This window comes from Paramisgurnus dabryanus, chromosome 8 (assembly GCF_030506205.2).
Source record: "Paramisgurnus dabryanus chromosome 8, PD_genome_1.1, whole genome shotgun sequence".
Taxonomy (NCBI): Eukaryota; Metazoa; Chordata; class Actinopteri; order Cypriniformes; family Cobitidae; genus Paramisgurnus; species Paramisgurnus dabryanus.
Genome location: NC_133344.1, coordinates 12,877,457 through 12,903,177, shown reverse-complemented (window position 1 = coordinate 12,903,177; position 25,721 = coordinate 12,877,457). Strand labels below are relative to the sequence as shown.

Here is a 25,721-nt window from a genome sequence, read left to right as displayed (position 1 = left end):
CATAGCGTGTTTTTGTGTTATCATGTGGACGACCGGATCCGGTGCAGATCTGGCTCAGTACCCTTCCTTGTGTGCTGTGTTGTTAGCCTATCGGAAGCGGTAATCACCTTTTTCAGGCATATGATTGGCCAACATGGCTTTATGGTCATATTGCCACTGTTGGTTTGGCATGCTCTTGACAGCACAGCATAGCGTGTTTTTGTGTTGTCATGTGGACGACCGGATCCGGTGCAGATCTGGCTCAGTACCCTTCCTCGTGCGCTGTGTTGTCAGCCTACCGGAAGCGGTAATCACCTTTTTCAGGCATATGATTGGCCAACAAGGCTTTATGGTCATATTGCCACCTGTTGGTTTGGCATGCTCTTGACAGCACAGCATAGCGTCTTTTTCTGTTGTCATGTGGACGACCAGTGTACATATGAGGCCAAAGCTTGACCTTATGTGACCCTGTCTGTAAAAACCCAGCTAATATCATTACTTTTTTTGTGTGATTTAACAATTTCTACATAAAATCATCCTATATAATGTAAAGAACATTCTGTAAATTATAACATTGATATCTTTAATACTGACTGAGTGAAGTGAAATCAAACATTGATCCTCCAACATCATTAGATTGTGAGACTTTAGCCTGTATTTCACAAACAGGATCACAAATGGTCTTAACTGCTATGATGAAAAACAGCACAGCATCCAGATGTTCATAAAGAAACACTGTAACTTATCATATTTTACAATGCAAAAATGACTTCAGTTTTAAACATATGCACATTACGCAAGGCTCATCCACGTTACTTAAAATGCAAACTTTCCTAGTATTAATATCTCACACAACTAGACAATCATTGGCACGAAAAAGACTTATTGAGTCACGTCGACCGAAGCATCTAAAGACATTTCAGTGCCTAACATGAAAAGTGATCCTATTTTCTAAGAGCGAGGAAGAGGGAAAGAGAAGAAATATTTCATTAAGAAGCATCTGACTCTACTCTGAGTGCTGCCTCTCTCCAGCTCATCCATGAGAAGCCATATTTCCAGCCGGTTATGGGACCATATTACCTATCGACTGCTTTATTATGCTTATTCGATTTGGTGTGATCAAGAAGGTTATTGAGGTGTCAGGCCCGAGTGCCAGGGCTGATAGAGGCGGTTTGAATGCCAGACGGTGCCCGCGAGAGCTTAGAAACACAGGCTGCATCCCAGGCTTAGTTCACACTGCAGGTCCTAATGCTGAGTTAAGATTTTTGTATAATATCGGCAAAATAAAACGATCAACCTTGTGCAACAATGTAAACAGTCCGTGTTACAACTGACCCCGCGTTAGTTTTTCCCCCATGCACCCCTATATATGATCACTATAACATTGCGAAAACAACAAATCTAGTTCTGGCATGGTGGCCTAAGACTTTTGCACAGTACTGTACTGGCCATGTAAGTCATGTATAAGGTGACAAGAAATAAATGTTCACTAAAACCCCAGACTTCATTAATAAAAGAGTGACATTTCAGCCTGACAGGTCTTCATTAGGCTAAACAAGAGAAATGGTTTATTACTTCACATCGCTTTACAGAGTAAATTGCGGTACTAGTGGATAATTTCAAAACAGTAATAACTTTATAGGCCATAAATAGTTAGTCTCACGCCCACAGACACTTACTGGTGAACTGGGACCACTTTAGCAGATTTAAAGTCGTCCTCTGATTGAATTATTGAGGGTGCATGCCAATTCGAAGGCTGGATCCTTTGAAGGACGCAGACTTTGAAGGCAATGACCCAAATGGCACACTCAGAGGGCACACCAGAGTCATATTTTGGGACAGACTTGATCGTCACGCCGGAAATAGGAAGAGAAGTGGTGTGAACTCCTCCCATCCGTTGTCTGATTGCTCTTTCACAAGGACGTCGAAGACCGCATCGAGGGGGCGCTGATGAGCACATTTTAGGGCGTAAAAATGACAGATGGGACACCCTGGACTCATAGACTAAGCAAGCACGGGCAATTTAACGCCACAAAACCGAAAGTCCACATGAAATGCGCCATTTGGGACAGGACCTCTGGCTTTAAAGGATGCAGACTTCGATGTCCATGAAGCAAACTGAAAAAAGACGGTCGAGCCCACAAAAGGAGTAGCATCTCTGTTCACACCAACATGATCTCACAAAGTTCCGTGGGGTAGTCATGTAATTTTTTGATAATTTTTCTGTTTCATTCTCACGGATCTCCGCATTTTTACTTTTCCGTACCATTCTCACGGATTGGTTACTCAACTGCTTTTTCCTATTTTAAAACCATTGTCGCTTCGGTTTAGGGTTAGATTTGGTGTTTGCGTCAGTATGTCACTTTAAGTATTGGTTTATACTATTTTTTCTGATTTATTATTTTATATTTTCTAAACTTTAAACAATTGTTGCCTGGCGTTGGGGTTAGAGTTGGGTTTGGGTAGGGATGTTATTTTATGTAAATCTAACACTAAACCGAAGCGACAATTGTAAGAAAATAGGACAAAACAGTTGACAAAACAATGACCAATCCGTGAGAATGCCATGGAAAAGAAAGTCATGCAGAGATCCGTGACTATCCCACGGAAATTCGTGAGATCAGGTTGTTCACACCCACGACGCTTGTCAGCAGAACACAGCAGCAGAGACGTTTCATACTTTTAAATATTAATATGAAGCCAGATTTTTTTGTGAATATGATGCATTGATTCAGATTAAACTACTCAACAGTATATAAAATGTACCTACAAATATACAAAAATAAAACGCAACATGCACAGTATTACAGCAATAATATTAATTCACATCATTAAAACATCATTTATAATAGTAAAACAGTGACATAGACCTTTGATTTGCAAAATATACAATTTTAACTGTTACAAATGTTTATTTTAAAATACTCTTGATGTCACAGGTGCGCATTGAATCTTGGTATAGCCAAGGCTGTGAGGCATATGATTGATCCTTGATGATTTCATAGGAAATGAAGGAAGCATTTGGAGGCCAGGCTTTGAAGGATTCCAGAATTGAGATAGCCTTTGTCGCAACGTGGTAGTGTCATTGGCCTTTGAATATGGCCTTCAGAGGATGCAGCATTCATATTGGGATGCACCCTAAATTAAATACAGGATTTCCAGGAGACATGTGTGTCGCATTTCTAAGCGGTCCGTCTGGAAACAACACAAAGTCGTTTGTTCGAAGAAGAAAGCTGTCATGTTTACATCGTTGACAATGATTTATCAAAATCAAATAAACACTGCGTTTCTACAAGTATGTGAGGTTCACACCATAAAGCCAGTAACTCTTTCACCGCCAGCTTTTTTAGAAAAAAGTTGCCAGCCAGCGCCAGCGTTTTTCATGATTTTCACCAAAGTTTAATGCCTTCCAGAAAATTTTCTTCTTTAAATATATAAACGTACAATAGACCAAATGAAAGAACAGACCCTCTGCTTTCAAAAAAAAAAAAAAAAAAAAAAACGTTTCATCCTACCAGTGCCGGTCCTAGATGCTGGGGGGCCCTAAGCAAAGCTTTGTGAGGGGCACTCTGTCAGTGCATTCAGACCCTGATAGCACACATACATCTCGGAGACGTCTATTTGATGTCTGCGTTACATCTGCAAGATGTCTTATTTGGATTGATTTCTCATCTGCAATACGTCTGTGAGACGTCTCCTAAAAGATGTCATATAAACATATTGAAGATGTCTGCAAGACGTTTTTGATTTAGAATGTATGTAAAGCAGCTCTTTTCCTTTATAAGATGTTTTTACACACCAGATGTATTCCAGATCCAGATGTCAAATTATCCTGCGCAAGAGCGCGTTCTTGAAGTTCAAAGGGAAAAGCGCGTGTTTTCGCGGCAATTGCATTGCCCAATTCGCGTCATTTGCATCGCCCCATGCTAGGACGCGTGTGGATGCGTCTTTACATTGACTTTGTATGTAATTTGCTCGCGCAAATCCTTTATCTTGTTCCCTTGCTTCACGTTTTTTGCCCTTTATTCTGCCCCAGACGGATAGCTTCGTTTAAAGCAATGGTGGGCATATAATATGCGCACCGTTACCAAATCACTCTTCTGCGTCATGCACGCGGCTGTTTCTAAATTTGAAGGCTGCAACCTCTGGATGTGGCATATACGCGCTGCATGCGTCATCAAGCCTGATTTATTTAAGTTAAATAAGCATTTCATTTGCAAGTCATAAGCATAATATAACAATTAACCATTAACTAAGAATAATAGTCAACATTATAATTGTTAATATTCTGAAATACAATTTTTATGACGCATATGCAGCCTACAAATGTGACCTTATAGCGTCTTGTTTTCATTAAACATAATAATAATTTTTCTTTGGTATAATGGTTTTAAATAATTCTGAGATCAAGGGGGCCCCCTAGTGGTGCGGGGCCCTATGCAAATTGCGTAATTTGCGTATAGAAAAGACCGGCACTGCATCCTACCTTCAGTGGTTCTTTTGCAATTAGCTTTTGAATATGGGTAGGTTTCTGCAAAAAACACCACATTTTGAGCAAAAAGCAGAGATAATTCCATTTTTGTGACGGACTTTTCATAGAGATCCCATTCAGAGCGATCTTTAAAACAGACACGGACACGCAGCCGCTTGCCATAGGGCAATACTTCCGGGTTTAAAAAGTTGCGGAAGGGTGCCACCTGGTGGATAATAGCGGTATTGCGGAAAGACGGAAAATCTCGTCATTGGCGGGGAAGCGTTTTCTCTTAATTGACGAGATATCTCGTCAATTATTCAGCACAAACGAGATATCTCGTCAATGGCGGGAAAAGAGTTAAAAGACGTTCAAGAGTTTTGCTTGAAGCAGTTAGTGCAGTGGTTCCCAACCTTTTTCACTTCAAGACCCCCCAGTTTCCCACAACAATATTTGTCATTGGCTATTATGTAATAAGAAACATCTGGATTTTTTTCTTAAGCATATGCTTATTTATAATTTTAAGTCATCTTGACGCCCCCTTGGAAATCTGCTGAGGCCCCCCTGTGGTCCAACACTGAATTAGTGGACTCTAAAAGAGATATTTTATCGTTTGCCATCGTTGTTATAAACTTTAAAAATGTTTGTGAATGATGGTTGATGCGTTATCTCGTCAATAAAAAAACATTTGCATAAAAAAGGTTTTAATGTTAATCTGTAATACCGCGATTATCCACTAGATGGTACACTTATTTAAAATAAAAAATAATTTAAAATAAAACTGAAGGAAAAATATATTTACTAATTTTAAACTCTGTGTATGTTTTGATAATCGTTCTGAATCTGATCTTTAACAACAACAAAAAAATCACAAAAATGAAATTATTTCAGATTTTTGCAAAAAAATCAAAAATTTTTAGAAAAATACCCATATTTTAGTTTGAGTTTATAAGCAGAGAAAAAATATAGATAGGATAAAAAAATGTATTCCCATTTTGTTTGTTTGTTTATTGTTTGTTTGAAAGCAGAGGGTCTGTTCTTTTATTTGATATATTTGTATGTTTATATATTTTTAGAAGAAAATTTTTCTGGATGGCATTTTGTGAAACTTGTGAAAATCACAAAAAATGCTTGCGGGCAACTTTAAAAAAAAAGGCTGGCGGGGAATGAGTTAACTGCTGCTAGATTTGTACTGAAGGAATGTTATGATCATCATGTAACCAATTTTATAATAAACTAATTTGAGTATTTTATTAATTATATTTATTGAACAATAATATAATGACACTCCCAAACAAGGTCATTCATGAAACCCAGACACAAGCTGTTGTCATCTTTAACCATTTAAACAAACCATGAAACAAACTAAACGGGAAAACAACCTGTTCACCTCATTTCGTTTCTTCATGTTTAATTTAATGTGGCATCAAGCTCACTTACGGTGTCTTACATGCAGGTTTCATTACCCTGGAACCATGTGGTTCCACTCACGGTACCGGCGGCAGCAAAACTTCATTACCAGGATGCTCTGCAAATATGCTTTCTACATGCTCATTTAGAAACGAGCGTATTCGGTCATTTAGCCTGCCGATGTGTGTTGTAATGGAGAGAAAATGGGTGGAAAATGGAAAAGGAGAGAAAAAAAGGCTCGAGAGGAACATGAGAAGCGGTGAGGAGGAAGCTGTTAGACAGGCCTGTTAATTGAGTCCGTGAGATGGAGCGTGGAGTGTGTTTGTCTGAGGACCGGACGACCTTCACCACAGACTCGAACATTAATTAGCGCTTTGTGTTCAGGTGAACTCCTCCCAGCCAAATGAGGAGGTGATGCCCTCCTCCTCCTCCGCAGGTGTAATGCAGTCTCCATCTGTAATCAAGTCCTCCGCACCGTCCCTTATATTGCCTTTTAATTATGGATAAACCTGCTGATGGCTGCATGCAAACATTTGCCTAGTTGTGATGGAGGATCATTAGCTTTCCTTATCTTGTATTTTATTTGTTTCACTAGCTTTATTTCCACCGACTGCATTGATTTGATCCTCCGGAGTCTCGCTTCTGCTGATAACGATGATTTGCCCGTCTGTTGTCGTATCGCAGATTTGCGGTGATTTTAGCGATCCGGCTGCCAGGTTTTCGCTCACGCGTAATAACATCGCAACGCAAATAGAGCACGAGCTTAGATCTATGTTTGCATTTTTTATCATCACCTGTCTGATTCCCTTTGAGCGTTGATGACAAATCCACGGCTCTCTGTTCGGCTAAAACTGTCTGCTTGTTTATTTACTTTATTATTTATTTATTCCAGGAGAAGCTTCAAATGCAATGTCATGAGCAGATTTAACGGTTAAGGGACACAAAGCCACTGATCTGACAGGTATCAAAAAGTGGAAGGAAGCATTTTTAGCAGCAATATTTAATGAAATTAAAACATAGGAAGTAAAAGGGAATTCAAAACGTTTGTGGCCCAGTTCTTTAAAATAAGATGTTGATGCTGTATCCCTTTAAAAAGGTCCTAATATGTACATTTAGGTACAGATATGTATAAATATATTGTATATATATGGGTCAATATCACTATAAAGTGCCTTTTGCTATCCTCATCAGAATCACTCAGTCATACTCCAAAATAATGAAATTCTGAAGTTTTATTATAAATGGCCAAACAATTACACACATACAAAAACAAATTATAAGTCTCTTGAAAAATGTTTTCCCCATTTTATACCATTTTCAGATACTGTTCTGCTAACTTAAGTGAGTGTAAAAAATGACATAAAATTCAAAAACTTTTAGATTTTTCTTATTGTGCTCAACAAGTTATTTAATAAAACATTTTTATAATTTATATGAATTTTTTTTATTAATATTAAGCATTTTGCACGTGTCCCTAAAATTGCTGTCCACTCTGTCATTTTAAGGTCTGAACTTACTATAACCATTATTTTTAGAGGATTAAAAAAATATTTCCTGTAGAATTATTTACATTTTTTAGATTATCATTATCAAAAATGATCATTACCGCAACATGATATTACATTAAATATATGCATTTACAAACTCATGTTTCGGTAATGAGAACTAAAAAGTTGTCTAGGTACTATGACAAACAAAATTTCAACTTTTATCTGGAGAGAAAAAATAAAAACTGCTTACCTGGTAGCCATCTTGAGTGTCACAGTCAATTATGTCCCTTCCAACTATTTTTTTTTTTTTTAATTTTAGTTCCTTGAGGGATTAAACAATGATTGAAAATTGGATGAGAAAATTGGTCTTGGACACATTTATATTCCTTATTATTGTCTCTACATTTACCAATGATCACCAAATACCACATGTTTCTTTACTGTAAATGTTTATAGTATAACATGCACTGAAGCTTTTTATTCTTTAGATTTTTTTATCATAAATATTTCCATGCCTAAGAACCCAAATCCAGTCATGGACACGTTGCGGTAATGAAAAATTTCCCCTTAAATGTAAAAAAAAACTAAAAAATTGGTTTGTATGATGTCATTTGAAATCATTTGCAAAATAGTAAATGAAGAGATGTTTGTAACTGTATGCTTCTTATTTTAATACTCTTACTTTGCATTTACTTCTTTTATCAAAATGTTTCATGACACCTCATATGTCTAATTTCAGTTCAGGTAAGCAGTTCTTATTTTTTCTTTTCAGATAAAAGTTGACATTTTATTTGTCATAGTACCTAGACAACTTTTTAGTTCTCATTACCGAAACATGAGTTTGTAAATGCATATATTTAATGTTATATCATGTTGCGGTAATGATAATTTTTGATAATGATAATCAAAAAAATGTAAATAATTCTATAGGAAATATTTTTTAAATCCTCTAAAAATAATGGTTGTAGTTAGTTCAGACCTTAATCGTATATGTGCAAAGCAAATTTGCTTCAAGGGCTTTTAAAAAACTCTGATGCTGGACACCTTCCAAGTCTGGATTTTGTGAGAATCACCCGTTTTTATTCAAACTCCCACCATGCTCATATATATGCAAAAATAAAGGCAAAACAAGAATTCATTTGGCCTGAACAAGGTTCTGACCTTTAAAAACAATAAGCCGACTACAGGGTTTAGTCAACACTTGACCCTTTCCAAAGAGAGGTCAAAAGGCCTTGAGCGTACATAAATGGCATGGGTTGATTTGCTCAGTGTGTATCGTTTGGATGAGCTGCAGAAAAATACACCTAAATGTCATTTGTGTGAACACGGCATGTGGCAGGCAATATTTTCCACAGGGATCCTTGCAGATAAAGTTCAATATGCATGGAAGCCGTTCCAGTCCAGCGTGTTAAATGTGAGGTGTTTGTGATTGCTGTCAGATTGTTTGGCTATGACGTGTCATTTTCAAAACATCTCTGCGGGGTGGACATTTTTTTCTTGTTTACATGCGAGATTACTTAATATTTTAAAGTATTTTTGCTCTTGAATGCATGCTAATAGCCTTTAATGGATATTGAACAGTTAACAACTAAAGTAATGCAACGCATGACCTAATTTTCCTCAGAGACGGTGATCACATCACAGTCAAAGTATTGAAATCTGAGATTCGTTTCCTTACTTCCTCTGCTTCCTGGTGTCTATCTCACTCATCAACTTTTCCTTTTTAAAGATCTTGTAAACTGACCTGACATCTTTTCTGCATTAGTTTCACTGTAACAGCATGTTACTGTAGTATACTGTATTTTTTATATGGGCATGACAACACAATATTTCAAAGAAAAACTAAAGCTATGATAAAATAAAACTTTATATTTAGACTATATATATGGAACCCTCTAAGTGCATGTAAACCTCATTTAAAGGGATACTCCAGCCAAATATCAAAATTACCCCATGATTTACTGACCCTTAAGGCATCCGGGTTCCACATGTCTATCATCTTTTGAAGATGCACATTTTGATTTGCTTTAGTAAATGTCCTTGCTTTTTTAACTCATCCATTTTTTGGAAAGTTGCCTGCAAGCATTTTTTTGTGATTTTCGCAAAAGCTTCACAAAATGCATTCCAGGAAACATTTCTTATAAAAATATATAAACCTTCAAATATATCAAATAAAAGAACAGACCCTCTGCTTTCAAACAACAAATAAACAAACAAACAAAAAAAGTTTCACCCTATCTATATTTTCTTCTGCTTATAAACTGGTTGCTTTAAAATATCCATATATCATATATTTAACTGGTATATGGATATTTTGTTTTAAAAAGACACTTTTTTTAGCAAAAAGCTGAAATAATTGCATTTTTGTTTTTAAAGATCAGATTCAGAACGATTATCAAAACATACACAGAGTTTAAAAGTAGTAATTCACTTTTTTGATTCAGTTTTTCATAAATTTGATTCATCTTGTCGATAATCACGGTATTACAGATTAATATTAAAATAAATCAGGAATACGTTTATTTTATGCAAATGTTTTCTCTTAATTGACTAGATAACTCGTCAATGGCGGGAAAAGAGTTAAGCTTTTTTATTCAGCGAACACCAACTGATTTAAACGCCAAAAAGTGCATTCATCCTTTACATAAGTAATCCACATGGCTCCAAGGGGTTAACAAAGGTCTTCTGCAGGTAATCGTTGCAATTTTGTAAGAAAAATATACATATTTTAAACTTTATAAACTATAATAACTAGCTTCCGGTAACAACGCCATCTTGGACTTATTTAAAATATAAGGAGACCTTTATTAACCCCTTGGATCCATGTGGATTACTTCTGTGAAAGATGGATGCACTTTTTTGGGGTTAAAGTCAAAAGTTTTTCCCTGATCATGGTTTTCTATCATTATAAGCTTGGAAAAACAAGGACATTTATTTCAATAATTCCAAATGTGTTCGTCTGAAAGATGATGGACATACAGTATGTATCTTGGATTGCTTGAGCGTAAATCTTTGGGTAATTTTGATATTTGGCTGGAGAATTGCTTTAACTGGGTAATAACTTTTGCAGCTCGAAAATTGAGATCTGATGTACGTTCGCTGTCGTTTACCAATTATTTTTCCATGCACTTAAAGGACTTTGCTGAAAAAGGGACATGGCATTTAATGGATTCTGCCAACAAAGTGGTATTTTAAAGAGCCTTGCCGGGATTTAACAGATTTGAAGCAAAAGTATTATAATATAATATTAAATATACTTCCCAAGAGCATTCTGTCAATGTCATAATCTCATATTTGACAAAGGTGGAGTTTAGTTTGCATCTGAGCTGTTCATAGACTATACTAGTTTTCTTCCCAATCTAAATTATTGTTGCAACCCTTGTGCATCATCTTCATTTACAGTATAAAGCAAAATAATGTGCTATATAAAGTAAATAAAGTATTTACATATTATTTTAAAACATGCGTGCATGTTTATGAATTACATTTTTTAAATGTAAATTCATCAAACAAATACAAAAAAAGAACATGATTTTTTTATTCTATAGTAATACCGACATGCTGTTTGTACAGTTAGGGCTTATTCGGGTCACACAAAATAAAATATTGTGCTTTTGCATAATTCTTATTTTGTCTATAAACATATGAATACTAAGGGGGTCAAAATTTGGCATGCATCTTTCTCCCCTTATCCGGCAGCTCCAGAATCATGTTAGCTCTTACTGAGGACTCCAACTCCTAAATCAATACCATAACTCAGAGAGAGGGAAGAGTCACGAAGGCCCCAGAGCCTGAAATACGTACCTTATAACTCAAAGCATATTTGCTGCCATTATCTGAAGGTGTGATCAAGGTGTTAATAACTCTTAGCTATGTATGGTGCCATCCTGACAGCAAAGTGTTTGAATGGTGTGAAGGTGGACTGGATGGGCAATACACGCACACATGCTGTACACAAACACGTGTACCACGAGCGCTTCCCAGTACCGTCTCATTTTTTTCTGCTCATCTTCCTTGCCGCCAATTCGCAGTTGGACGTACCATCCATCTGCAGTATTCTAATGTAGTGTGGAGGGTATTGGTGTGCCCTTGGCGAAAAGGTGCTGGGTGTCGCAGGCCAAGTGTGCCCATAAATTGCACCAGCGGCAGTTTTACTGCCGGTTGTAAATAGGCGGTCCTGCCATTTTTTACTACAGCTATCACTAACTCATTTTGATTCTTATTGCCTCTCTAACGCCGCCGATGGCCGGCCTGCCACTCCCAGCGCCCGGCTCTTCTGTGCTGCCAAACGTCCAATGGCAAAACGATTTATCACTTTGGTGTAACAGTGACTTTAACAGGTACCGCTGCATTTAATTGAATCACTTGTTTTCTTGTTCACAATCACACACGAGTCCATGCAGAGCAGAAGGGAGTGTTACGCTATATCAACAAAAAGGAGCTTTTTGGAAAGGGGGATGTTTGGACAATGATCGAGGAACGTGAGGATAAATGTATTGGGTGGATTATGAGGCAGGTGGATAAACTAACATTTCCAGCTCTGTACCTTCAAATTTTTAAGTATTTACAGTATTTCACCTCATAAAATTCTTAATTTTTTATAATTTCAATATTTGTTTGTTACAGTAACACCATACACACAAAAACATGGTAACTAAAAAATTCTTGGTTAATTTTTGTATGAAAATACCTAAAAGTAATCAGGTAGTCTTATTTAGAAATTAAAAAGATCTGGAAAAGTGTATATGTAATGATGTTTATGTATATACGTGTATATATTTAATTGGCAATGGATTTCTTTATATGAGTGCAATCTCTAACAAAATATTTTTTTTTCATTAATCACACCAATCTGGATAATTAATAAAAATACGATAGTCAAAATAAATCAAATCTCAAATTATTTAACAAAATAACCAATGGTTACACATTTCCAGTAATCAGTTCCCATAATTTACTTGTTTAGAGACAACTTTGCGGGAATTATTAAAATCGCCATGCTTATGTCATACATTGGCAAGATAAACATAGAGGTGGCTCCTGATTGGCTAGGCGGGTCACGTGATCTGTCAGGTCTGAATGGTTAATAAGCGCTAAATAGTAGGTTTGGTGAGCACGTCATTAAGTTGGATTACCACTTTTAGGCTTGTTCTCCCTGGAGGAAAGCAGCATCAGTTACACGGTGCATCAAGAGTGAGTTCAGATTTCCACAGCTTTGCTGTCATAAAAGTTAAGTAAATACATTTATAAACACCTGTCCGCACATTGGTCATCTAATACATATCCAAAAATAAAAAATAAATGTTATTGGAGGGCATTACAAGCAATGACTAATAGAGAGACATGTCAAAAATCTGATGGGACCCATGTAATATTTTTTAAAGAAAATTATAAAAATTGTGCAATTAACAAATACATTCATAGTGTTTAAAATAAAATGTACTTTTTGCGTGTAGGCATATACTTTCATACTACATGTTCTATAGGCTTTAAGTTTCGTTTCGCTTGTGATTATTATTTAACTTTCAGGGAAGATGTGCGAATTTACATTTACGCATGCACAGTTTCATGCATGCACATTCCCTGTGGGTGTTTTCCAGTTTTACGCTATACTGTATTTATTAAAGGATTACTCCACTTGCTTAAAAGAAAATCACGATAATTTACTCACCCCCATGTCATACAAAATGTTGACGTCTTTCTCTGTTCAGTCGAAAAGAAATTACGTTTTTGGGGGAAACATTCCAGGATTTTTCTCAATTTAATAGACTTTATGGACCCCAACAGTTTACAGTTTAAATCTAGAAGCTGTGGTTTAATTTTTTTTCCTTGCCGAAAATGATGATTGTTTTGCTAGGTAAGACCCTTATGCCTTGGTGTTTTTGTGTTTTATTTTATGAAATCCTGCTATGTATGTGAAGTAACTGTTTTATAAAAGCAATAAGTGCCGTGAAGCAGTGGGGTTACAGTGCATTTTGTAACAGCTAAGGGGGTTTCGCGTCTTGCCTAACAACACCCCTTAGCTGTTATAAAATGCACTGGTAACCCACTGCTTCGCGGGACTTATTGCTTTATTTTTAAACTGCATTGAAACTGTTAACTGTTGAGGTCCCATAAAGTCTATTAAATTGAGAAAAATCCTGGAATGTTATTCTTAAAAAACTTAATTTCTTCTCGACTGAACAAAGAAAGAAATCAATATTTTGGATGATATGGGGGTGAGTAAATTATCAGGAATTTTTTAAGAAAGTGGAGTAATCCTTCAATAATCATATATATATATATATATATATATATATATATATATATATATATATATATATATATATATATATATATATATATATATATATATATATATATATATATATATATATATATATATATATATATATATATATTAGGGCTGAACGATACATCGAATTTTCATCGTCATCGCGATATGAACTCACGCGATGAACACATCGCAACAGACAGCCTTGACGCGATGAATGAAGGGAAAACAGTAAGCGCATGTAATAAACGTTTGACCTATCACGTTTAGTCCTGAAGACATGTGCTGCGTCCGAAATCGCCTACTACCATACTATATAGTATGCAAAAAGCACTACTTTGCCTACTATATATTATGGAAGTAGGCGGTTTCGGACGCAGCGATGGTTTGCGCGTTCATGCTATGAGGCCAATCAGGGGAACCCCCAAGTCAGCTACGCTCAGATTGATTTGTGAGGTGTCAGTTGCGACGCTGTGCCTGTTAGCAAAAACTATGGCAGAGGAAGGAGAGAAGAGTGAGGAAAATGTGTTGTCAGACGAAGACCTTGTGGTGAAAATGAACAGCACTTCAGCTATATCATGGAATTATTTTGGATTTAGGAAAGATGACGCCGCAAACACAGGTACTGTGGAAGCGGTGATTCTCATATTGCGTTTATTGCGCGCTCAAGTTCATTATTTCAAATGTATGTGTGCTCTTGGAGCGCCGCGGTCGCGACACGCTCGTTTTTCCAGGTATTTCAAAAACATTTTAACTTTTCAGAATGACACAAGCGCAGCGTGCAGTTCATGTGACAATAACCTACGTGTCTAGTGTTTTCCACGTGTTTTAGGCGCGACATGTGAATGGCCCCTAAAACATGAAAAAAAACTATATATATTTATCGCAACTCACATCGTCATCGCAACATTAAACAATGTCATCGCACATCGCAACTTTTCCTCACATCGTTCAGCCCTAATATATATATATATATATATATATATATATATATATATATATATATATATATATATATATATATATACATATATATATATATATATATATATATATATATATATATATATATATATATATATATATATATATGTATATATATATGTATATATATATATATATGTATATATATATATGTATGTATATATATATATGTATGTATATATATGTATGTATGTATATATATATATATATATATGTATATATATATATATATATATATATATGTATATATATATATGTATATATATGTATATATATATATGTATATATATGTATATATATATATATATATATATATATATATATATATATATAAAGAGTTTCGTTGCCAAACGAGATAACTCCTTTTTTAACATTTTTGTCAAAACATGTTTATTATTATGTTATAATGTTATTTTTTTTGTTTTATGGTGCTACTTAGCTGTATTTTTTAAGTTATGAAGGTTTAAATCAAAACAAACCAACTGCAGTTGAATTGATATTAATTGGAATGCACAACCAAACAACGAGATTTCTGAAAAATTAAAAAAACTTTTTTATCTCGTTTTGCTACGAAACTCTTCATATATACACTAGGGATGGGACGATTACCGGTTTCATGGTTAACCATGATAAAATGTCCTTACGGTTAGTATTATCGTTTAAAATTTAATTATCATTACAACCGTGTTTTATTACCGTGATTTTGAAAACTTGCGGTAAATCCTGTCCAGCCAGAATCAGTTTGACGCATGCGTGCACATGCAACATAGTTTATTGCACAAAAAGGCATTTAAGGGATAGTTTATTGTATTCTATGGAACGTTTTTGCTGACAATATTAAAAAGGAATTGCAAATGGTATTTGCAATTGCGTTTCCTACTTGTGGGTGTAAAAACTGTGACTTAATTCAAACGCAAATGCAAACTGTTTGCATTTTCGTTTACGCGAACATACAATATATGCCAAATTTCAAATGCAAAACAAAGTCCATTTGCAATTGAATTTCCTATGTCTTTTGAGTTATGATCCTGCCATATTTCAATCTCAATTGCAATTCATAATTTGCTATTTCACTTCCTCTAGCGTCGTGTACGGATCTTGCCAAAACTCAAATGAAATCGCAATCCTCTTTGCATTTGCGTTTCCAATGCCTGTACTTAAACTTGTCAATCACAGTGTTGGGGGTGGGGTTAGCTTAACCATTTATGAATCATAATTGGTGAGTTGATACAGTTTACCCACATTGTACAGTCCAATTTATAGTCGTGCGTAAGGTCTACGCCGTAGGTTATCCGTAGCCTCTGTGTAGCCTGACGTGCACCTTGCAAAATTTTTATCAGCAACAGTATAAATTAAAACCGAAGCTTATCCTACGCACAACTATAATGAGCCCTAAACACTTCTTGTTTTGCAGCTGTGTGATTGTGTTTACTTGATGTTGTTGTCGTGGTTACAAGGTGTTGTATATGTTTGTAAATTAACCCCACATGTTTTATGCAAAACTGCAATATGTACAAGTAAGTGTATTGTTATTGCGTATGATTGTTAATTGTTATTTTGTCGAGTTAGCTAATTAGTTCAAATTAATTAGTTTAATTTTGTCATCAGGAATTACCCGCTCAAAAAGAGAGTTAAAGCAACACTATGTAGTTTTTTTACCTTTAAATAATGTCTCTAAAATTATTTCAGTGATAGAACAACTTTTAACTGGACAAATTGTACTGTTGCTGCAACCTGAGCAACCTCCTAGCTGCTACAAGCACACTCTGAAAGTGGCAGTGGAGGGTAGAGCACAAAGCCCCGCCCCTCCCCCTGCCTGCAGAAGAGTGTCTGATACCAGGCACTGTTGCGCTTTTCAACCACATGGGGGAGCTGTAAGTCATTTTTACATGGAAACTACATAGTGTTGCTTTAATTAAACATGTTGATCCTCTGTAAAATGTACTGTGCGTACATGTTATATTTGTTCATGTGATAAATAATGACATGTATAACTGTAGTGTTTTAAAAATCTAAGAAAAATCCTCTTGTCTTGATACTAGCACTTGTGACAACTAGCCCCAGCTTCCTCTATTCTATGTACAGTTTAGATTTTTCAATATTTATACTTTTCTTGTAGCTTTTCCATGCAGGCTGCTCTGAACGATATTTACTGTACATCTGATGTCTTATTCATGTGGTTTGGCTATGGTAGTTTTTTTAGTAAAGTCCTCTTTTATGTACTCAGAGGCTTTGCTGCTATAAGACAACTTACATTGAGCATATTGTTTTTGTGATGATACCAGGTGCAACATAAAGCCCTGTTGACACAGATTTGTGTGTTTATGGCATTAGTGTCAGGTGGTATAAAATAGTAAACATGATTTTTCTTCCTCTTTCACCTTTCTCTCTCTCTCTCTCTCTCTCTCTCTTGCTCGCATTTACAATACTGGCAAGGTATTTTAAAAAAGAAAAACAAAGCAAAGTAGACTTTCCCTATGTACAGTATTTTATTTTATGTATTCATTTAAATCCCATGTTTTATTATGTATGTATATCCAATACAAATTTTGGTTCCAGTGGATGTAATCATGTAATTGCCGTACCTCATAACAGCAAGCAACGTGGACCAAATTTCACTTATTATAATAGTATATAAAAGCTTTTGTACATATTGATTTGGAAAACCCATTAAGATTGAATTAACCAGTAAAGCACAAGCTGTATTGTTAAGGGACTGAATAAGTTTGAATTTCTGTTTGGCCACTCGCGTTTTTGCTTAGCTAAACCTTTTTTTAGATTTGTGCAGAAATACATTTCCTTTCATTCCTTCTGCTGCTTTGATAATCCAGGCACTGTTTTGCCAGTTTATGTTATGTATAAAAACAAGTCCATTCGTAGGATTAATATTCATAAGTCGGAGTACTCTAGGCTAATAATAGCCGTAATCGCAGCAGTTATTTCCTGTGTAAGAAGTGGCGTTGCTTTGATTGTTGAATTCTAATTGGAAAGTTAATCGTGAGCCAGATGTTGGCAACGCTTAAGAATTATTATTATTATTATTATTATTATTTCAAGATTGCATAACAGTCTTCCGTATAAAGACAACAACAATCAAACTCTGTCCGGTAGCGATTTACAAAACGTGATTTAGTCATACGAGAAGTGGGTGCAGCTGCATATGTCTGAATTGTGGAGAGACAGCATCTATTTTTCCCATCTTTGCAGTTGGCTTAACTCTGATGCAATCTGGCTCTTTTGTAACTAGTTTCAGAGAATTTATAGTGACTGTATGCCGTGTCACTTCCTGTGCCCAAAGCCCTGTAACTGGGAAAAGCCTTTTTTCCTTCTGTCTTCCATGTTTCATTATTACAAACAACTAAACACACACACACACACACACACACACGTCTTTGATAACCTACATTGGCTGCCGCTGAATGTCTATGTGTAAATTTTTTAAGAGGTTTAGCCGCACCGAACTAGAGATGCATTCCTGGCAATACTGCCACTGTTGGCAGTCTCTTCTTGAGGTTTATTTAGTACGCTTCTCTACATCTCTCCCCCTTTAGTCTTTTGCCTTACCGAACTTCATTTTCTTATCACAGCAATGCACTCCGCTCCCGTTCGGACCGTGTTTATCCAGGGGGTTCTTGTCTGAGGGTGATAAGCTGTCAGACTTACCCCAACATGGATCCAGGAGCCCCTCAACCCATGTTTCATCACCAAGTCCAGTGCCAACTTCCCAGGAACCATGCCTCCCACTTCTCCTCCGTCTATTCTATCTATCTTGGCTCATTTTTCTGTTGTTCTCAAATGTTGAAATAAAGAGGTTGAATGTATTGGGGTAACAAACGGTTTAGGCAAACTGGCTCCTGAGGAACTGACATCCTGTCTTTGATTTAAGTTAATGTTACACCAGAGCTTATTTCCATTATATCCGCACCACCATAGGAGTTCTTAAAGCATTGAAGTGCCAATGAAATTTGAGAGTTTGTATTGATAACGTTTCTGTTTTTCCCATCCTGAGATCTTCATTTTCCATCTCGAGCTCGGCTAAGGCAATAATTAGCAGCTTATGCAAATGAGCCTTCATTTATCAGACAATTGCCGTTCTTTAAATTACAGAGCGTGCTGAGAGAGGCTATGCTTCCTTTCATTGGCTGTGGCATTGACTTTGTTTTCACATCACAGGGCTTTGGCTTTTCATAGCGGTAGCTCTGCCACCATCCATGTTGTGCTCTTGTGATTGAAATCGTGAGAAGTGACATTACTATCATCAGCGTCGCTTGATGAACGTACAAAGCCGAATACTTCTTATATAATCTTGCGTAATGTTAAGCGTGTTGCTAAGGCTCGTGATGCTCTACCTGCGTTGTGCTTTATGAGAAACCGTATTGAAAATCCGTACAGCTGTTTTGTGACCTTCGCTTTTCAGCGATGACACAAAAGTGGCAAAAAGTCTTTAATAGGAGTTTTGTATTCAATTTTTTTTACAGTAGACCTCAGCAGTTCGGCAATAAAGATGTTTGCAGATATTGTAGAGATAAAGTCACGACTGACATGAGCTTAAATCACACCTGTGGTCAAAGACTCAGGTGCTGTGAGGGTATTTGAATTTTAAGTGGTTTGACTGTTTTGCCAATAGATGTGTTTAGTTTCTGGAGTTTTCTCGCAGCCCGGTTTGTCTCGATTAAGGTGGTTTTTATGTCTCTCTGAGGATCAGATTCATTTGTCGTCATTTCACTTTTACTGCATGTTTGCATTAGGAACAGATGCTGTTTCAGAGTAAGTGAGGCTGTAATTACGCTGTTGTGTTTCTTTGCATTTGCAAGCGAGACGATGTACGTCTTGGTTTGTGTTTATATATCCGTGCATATATGCAGGCAGTTGCACATTTGAGGCGTGTAGTCAATTGTGTGTCACTTTTCACAGTCAAATTTAACTTGGGTGTTATGGTGTTGTGTATTACAAAATTAAACATAGGGATGTTTAAATTCTGTCACCCTCAAGTTGTTCCAAACCTGTGTATATTTCATTGTTCTGCTGAACACAAAGGAAGATGTTTTGAGCAATGTTTGTAACCAATCCTTTTTGGGCACCATTGATTTCCATAGTATTTTTTTCCTATTATAGAAGTCCATGGCGCTCCTGTTTCCTTCTTGATTACAAACATTCCTCTGTGCTTTAAAAGACTTTATTATGGGTTTGTAAGAACTTGAGGGTGAGAAAATGATGTCAGGATTTTAATTTTTGGGTGAACTATCCATCGTAATGTTTCTGGTTCCACTTTCATTAAACTAGTTGTGATTCCTTAATGGTTTAATTTTTGAGCACATGCAGTTTAATTTAGTAGTTTTGAGCCTCAATATTGAGTCAATCTTATGTACATTTTCACAGTCTAGTTACACTTGGATAGATTTTTTGATGTAAATTACAAATTTGAACAGAAATGTAACCTTTATGGTAAGAGCATGTATAGACCCCTTAAAAGTTTGTAAACATTGCAACGTCTCTAGGTGGGCGGGGCTTAGCTGGAGGCAAAAAGAGGATGCAATACGGAAAACGTCATAGAATGTCTCTGAACAGGTTCATTCCCACTTTTGGGGGAAAACAAACTAGACTTCCCATAGACTTCCATACAAAATAGCGGACCAAAGCAACGTTCGTACACAAATAACTTAAGAAATCACTCAGATTAAACACCTCAAGTTATTATATGTCCATCATGCCTGTCATAGAGCGTGAAAGATACATCAACAGATTCAATTAAAGTCCATTAAAATGAGAAAAATCCTGGAATGTTTTCCTCGAAAAACATAATTTCTTCTCGACTAAACAAAGAAAGACATCATCATTTTGGATGACATGGTGGTGAGTAAATTATCTGGATTTTTTTTTTTTTTAAGAAAATTGACTTATCCTTTAAATTACCTTTCATGCAGCGTGTTATTTGGTTGTAAGCAGGGCTTGACATTAACACCCGCTAAATGTGGGTAGATTTCTGCTGTGGTGGGTAAAACAACCAAGCCCACTAGCCACTATGGCAGGAGGAACATAATTTTTATTGTAGTTTTCTTAAAAGTTATGCGAAATGATAAACGCGTAATGCGATACTGGGAAACTACAACTCCCATGAGCACTTCCTGCACCACCCAGGGGTTATTTTATTTAGCTTGAGCCGAAGTCAAGGGAAGCCCCCGAGCGGAGGGTTCGCACATCATATTAATGTAGGCCACTTACATATATGCGGCAACAATAATGCCCTCTTGACATTTGCCAGTAGAGCGCCTTCAATTCTTAAATCACTTTTAACAGAAACCATTATCAAGCTTATAAAATACAACCTGCATAAACAAGTTGACAGTATTTACTGCTGTTGTTAATAAATATTTCAAGTGTTCGTCTAGGGTTTTTGTGTTTATCTTTTTAGTAAATCTTTTACACCCTTGCTTCACTCTTAATATATTCATTAGAAGTTAATCTATTTATGCCTTACTAGTAGGGCTGGGCAAAAAAATAGATTTTTCGATTAATCGTTTTGTTAAAGGTGCTCGATTCAAAATCGATTCCCAAAGAGCAGAATTGATTTTTTTTTATTTACGCAAACATTGAACGTAAAATTAACGTTAATCAAATTACTAGTCTTCTTCACTAGATGTCATCCTCTTTTTTGCCTTGCGCGATGTTACTAATGAGCGAGAGGCAAGCCTGTCATTTATTCATTCATTCAATGCTTAAAATGGCGGTTTCAGGTGCTTCTTCGACGTTGATGCCACATTCACATAAAAAGTCAGAGGATTTTAGATTTCGCAAGCAAGACGACGACGATAGTGATAATTTCTTTTTATTAATTACCCACTTGTTAACTGCTGTTCACTGTTCTTTTGAGAACCGGAATCGAAAATCGAATCGAAATTGAATAGATCTGGAACATCTGAATCGATACTCATCCCTACTTACTAGCATGTTTTTCATTCACCTAAATATATGATATGATCTATACAGATATTCCTGGTATATACCAGCTAATACATGTAGTCTTAATTTGGATGGTCAATCTGCATTTGAAAGCATCTAATTTAGCTAAATCAAGTAAAATTACTCAAATTAAAGTCATTTTAGGATGCCAAGTCACGTTTAATCACTTTGGCTGGTGAGCAAAAAAAGTTAAGGCCTGGTTGAAAGTAAATGTGAACAGTCTGCAAAAGCTGCAAAGCTGAAAGTCAATCGTAACTTAAGTTATTGGCTTTCAAAAGAAAAAGTAGTCTTGGAGTTGCTGAAACAAGTTGTCTACAGAGTTCAAATCCCTTTTCCGTAACGTTGCGATGTCCGCCTTGCAATGCATCTTACGTAGTATTTCAAATACGCGAACCCCATGCACTATGTCACGTCGAGAAGACTCTGTGCTGTGGTGTCTCTCTGTGCTTTAAAAGCGAATACGGTTAATTTTCACATCCAAAAGAGGAGGCTATGAACAATCAGTAGTTTAAATTAATCTACCACACAATACCATAACAGTCACTGATGACTGCTTCTACAATTTTTAAACCGGGTTAACCACAAAGGATGGGTTACTGCTTAGTTTATTTGAACTAGATTGCTCCGAATCACAACCTGTAGGATAAAAAATTGTTACTTTTGGGTTTTGTTGAGCATGCTAAATATGTAGTTTTGTACGTTGTGTGCACTCAAGCTAACCGACTTGGTGTACACCGAAGCATTTACGCCCCCTTCCGACAAATGTGTTCAATTGTTTCCAATGGAAATGGCGCGTTTTCCGCCCTAAATGACCAGAAAATAAAATGTTTCAACTTCGGATGAAACGCTCAGCTCATCAATGTCACTTTTCACTCAGCCGTCCAATTACAGTGGAGGAGGGGTTGGAAAAATACAGCAACAACCAACCAGCACATCGTTCAAAGACTGATAAACAAAGCAGAAGTATCATAGGAACCAAAGCGCTTAGCTTAAAAAAAAATTGCTTGCAAACGGCCACAGTCGGCTTCCGTTTAAACACTTTGGTGTACAGTACACGCCCCCTAACTAAGTATTAAGCTATGCGGCTAACTCATGTACTCATGTTGTCTTATGACTCTTTTTGACTGTGATTCATCTGAACCTGGTATATTTAAACTAAGATTTAAGAAAAGTGAAAGCTTTTGATAGAAACCTGCCATATTTGTCATAAATAATAGCCACTTTTTCCGTAATTTTCCGAGTCACTCACATTTTGACTGACAGCACCCGCAGCCAATCAAATGATTTATAGGTGCACTGCGGATGTCAAAAGAGGAGGGTCATCGTAAATCACAACTTATTCATGTAGATAACAGGAAATGTTTTCATATGTCATTGTTTGCTGTAACTGTCAGCCGAGCTGTCACTAATGGCTCTGCTGTCACTACGGATGTTATTTACGCTCTCTGTGTGAATCCAAATGATGATAAATCTCATGCATATCTCACGCTCTAAAACCTTGAGCCCGGGGAGAGCGTTCGCCCTCTGACAGAACGGCAACTGGCTATAACGTGAGCGTTTTGCATGACGCTTTGAATTTCAGGGGGTCTTAATTTGCACGATAACCGCCTGAGGGTCTTTAATGCTCCTAACTTTCCCCAGTTGGAGAAACAGTGGAGTGAGAAGCAAACCTGCTGACTACGGCAGTGTCCAACATCGCCGCTTCACCCCCTCCTCTTTCTCCTCTCCCTCTCTCTCATCCTCCAGGACTTTCTCTCTCTGATAGTTGAAGCTGAGAGTGTTATTAGTGTTTAAAGAGCCGCTCTGCCTCCACGTCTGTTATGATCACAGGATTAGCGCTGTCACCACATCGCATCGCTCTCCGCTTCTCTCCTCTCCCGCCGTGACCCACAGTGCAGTTACGCTGTCATCTCCTACCCACCTCACTGAAAACTCCTCCACGGAGACAAACAAGCTGTGGTGCTCGAACGACAAAAAGGACAGAGACGTGGTGTGGGATTTTCTGGGACACATTGCAGGGGAAACAGCGAGAGGGGAGCGTGTGCGTATGTGTGCGTGCATGCAACCGTGCGCATGTTTCGACTCGGAGCGCGGGTATCTCTGAGCAGGCTAGACTAAGCATCGCTCTCGGATGATGAAGGCTCTCGTTCACATTTCCCGTGATGGAGCTTGACTGAGGAGCAAATCTCACACACGGGCAGAGCTCGGAGACTCGGCAGAGGAGCACGCACGCCTGTGACCGATGACTGGCCGTACGAGTCAGGTACCCCGTGCTCCCCCGAGCAGCCACACGGGCAGGTGAAGAAGCTTCACCTTCAACCCCTCCCCAGACCCTTGGAGATGTTCCTCAGGGCCAGCTCGGGACTCCACCTTTCTCCCGTGAGACTCGCTCTGTTTCTGCTGGTCTTTCTGGACACTCCCAATCCATCACTCCAGGGCAGGAATAAGGGCAGGTGGAATAAGGGGGGTAAGTTTGCAAATTGTGACTTTGGAAGTGAGCAATGTTTGTGCGCATGTTTATGTTTGCCTGAAGCATTCACTCATGGGACACGAATGCGTATACGTTTAGCTTATCGATTAAATTTGACCTTGTTATATCTTGAGTAAATGTTGTTGTCATTCATTCGCTTCAAAATCAAATTTTCCCCCTAAAGGAGTGTTTTGAAAGCTCTGAAAGTTGATGGATGACATTGCCGGTTTTTATCTCTTGTCGCTTCTGTGCCGTGTGCTTCTCTGCTGTGTGTGCAGATGCAACTCGGCTAAAAGCTTTCCCACCACGCTTATAGAATTACACTTCCTCTGCGCTCTGCTGTAGGAGGTTACTGGGATCTCTAAAAAGGCACAGGAAGGTGGAGAGCGAAGGAATGAGAACCCACGGAAATATGCAACCCATGTAACCATGCGTGTGAGGGTGCTGTGCATGTGAATGTGCTCAACCATCACTCCTGTTTTACTTTTGTGATTGCGGGATAACGTCCTGTTTTAGCAGGTTGTGGAGAAGTATTAATAATTCAAAGCAGACCCCCAATCCATGAGAGAACCGCTCTCCCTCTTCTCAGGCATTTAATCCCCTTTGTGGGATTAAAGAGAGAGCGGTAATCTTAACGGCCGCTCCTGGCGGTGGCTCATTGATGCTCATCCGAAGCCCATGGGTGTCGCAACCAACACAGACTTTTTCAAAGAGGTTCCTGCGAGGCTATATCAAACTCGTTTCCTCACATGGCTCTCTGTTGTGGATGTGATCGCTCAACTACAGTCCAGGTTCCTACGCATTCCCTTCTTGTTTTCTTTGGATAGGTTCGTGCAGATGGTGGGTGTATTTCTCTGGCATCATGTTTGTTTAACAGGTGTCAGATGGACTTGAAAGCTGACTCACGTTTGTTGAGTGTCGTCTGGTTGAAAGGTTGAACGCTGATATGCTCGGACAGATTTGCGCTTCTGTCCAATCTGCATCGTAGTTGGAAGATGACATATCGCCAAAGTTGTTTGTTGTGCAAACACACTTTGCAAACTTCTAATAATATCTATTCAAACTTTAGGGCTTCATTAAACTTTTCTAAGGTCTATTTATTTTATTTGACTCTGTAAAGTTGCATGCCCTTGAACTGTTGAGTCGAAAGCACTGTTGCAGTTTGCAATTTGAATCCCTCTCCCCGTTTTAGCCCGTTTATGATGATGTCCAACATTGAAAATCATAATCAGTATTTGCCTACACTTTCCTCAGTAAATATGATAATCCTGGTTTCAGCAGGAAGTAAATAAATGTGATATGCCCATAATCTTTGGCCTTTTGGTGAGATAGAGGGCACTTGCCGCCCATGGTGTAATTATGGCACATTCAGAACAGCTGTGTGGTTTCGGCGCTCTGCAAAGATGACATAGCACGCCCAATTACCCCTGCATGACACACTTGAAAGGTGTAATTTTACCTGTGGATATGATAAGATCAGCGTAGCATGGACAAATATTTGTTTGCGCACCGTCATTACCAGCGTGTGAAATAATCTGCGGTGGTGGTTCGCTGTTTGTCTGTGTTTGCCCGGTAACAGTGGTTACTCTTGGATGTTTACAATGGCATTTAAATGAGCCTGAATTGTAGCCCGTAGCTTTATGTATTTTGCCCACATGCAAATTCTAAATTAGATGCATTTTC

The 25,721-nt window shown here is 37.5% G+C and overlaps 1 protein-coding gene across 5 annotated transcripts in view; it reads left to right on the top strand.

Annotated features, from left to right (window-relative positions):
- Nucleotides 1-23,379: 23,379 nt before the first annotated feature.
- robo2 (roundabout, axon guidance receptor, homolog 2 (Drosophila)) overlaps nucleotides 23,380-25,721 on the top strand; it is a 460,836-nt gene continuing 458,494 nt past the window's right edge. For 3 of the 5 annotated variants that reach the window (XM_065280539.2, XM_073815545.1, XM_065280533.2), the window contains exon 1: nucleotides 23,381-24,035. In XM_065280539.2, coding sequence (XP_065136611.1) covers nucleotides 23,909-24,035 — 127 coding nt within the window. In that variant the 5' untranslated portion in view covers nucleotides 23,381-23,908. Of the gene's footprint in view, nucleotides 24,036-25,721 lie in introns of all 5 variants that reach the window. The other 2 variants (XM_065280537.2, XM_065280534.2) reach the window with 1 other exon arrangement.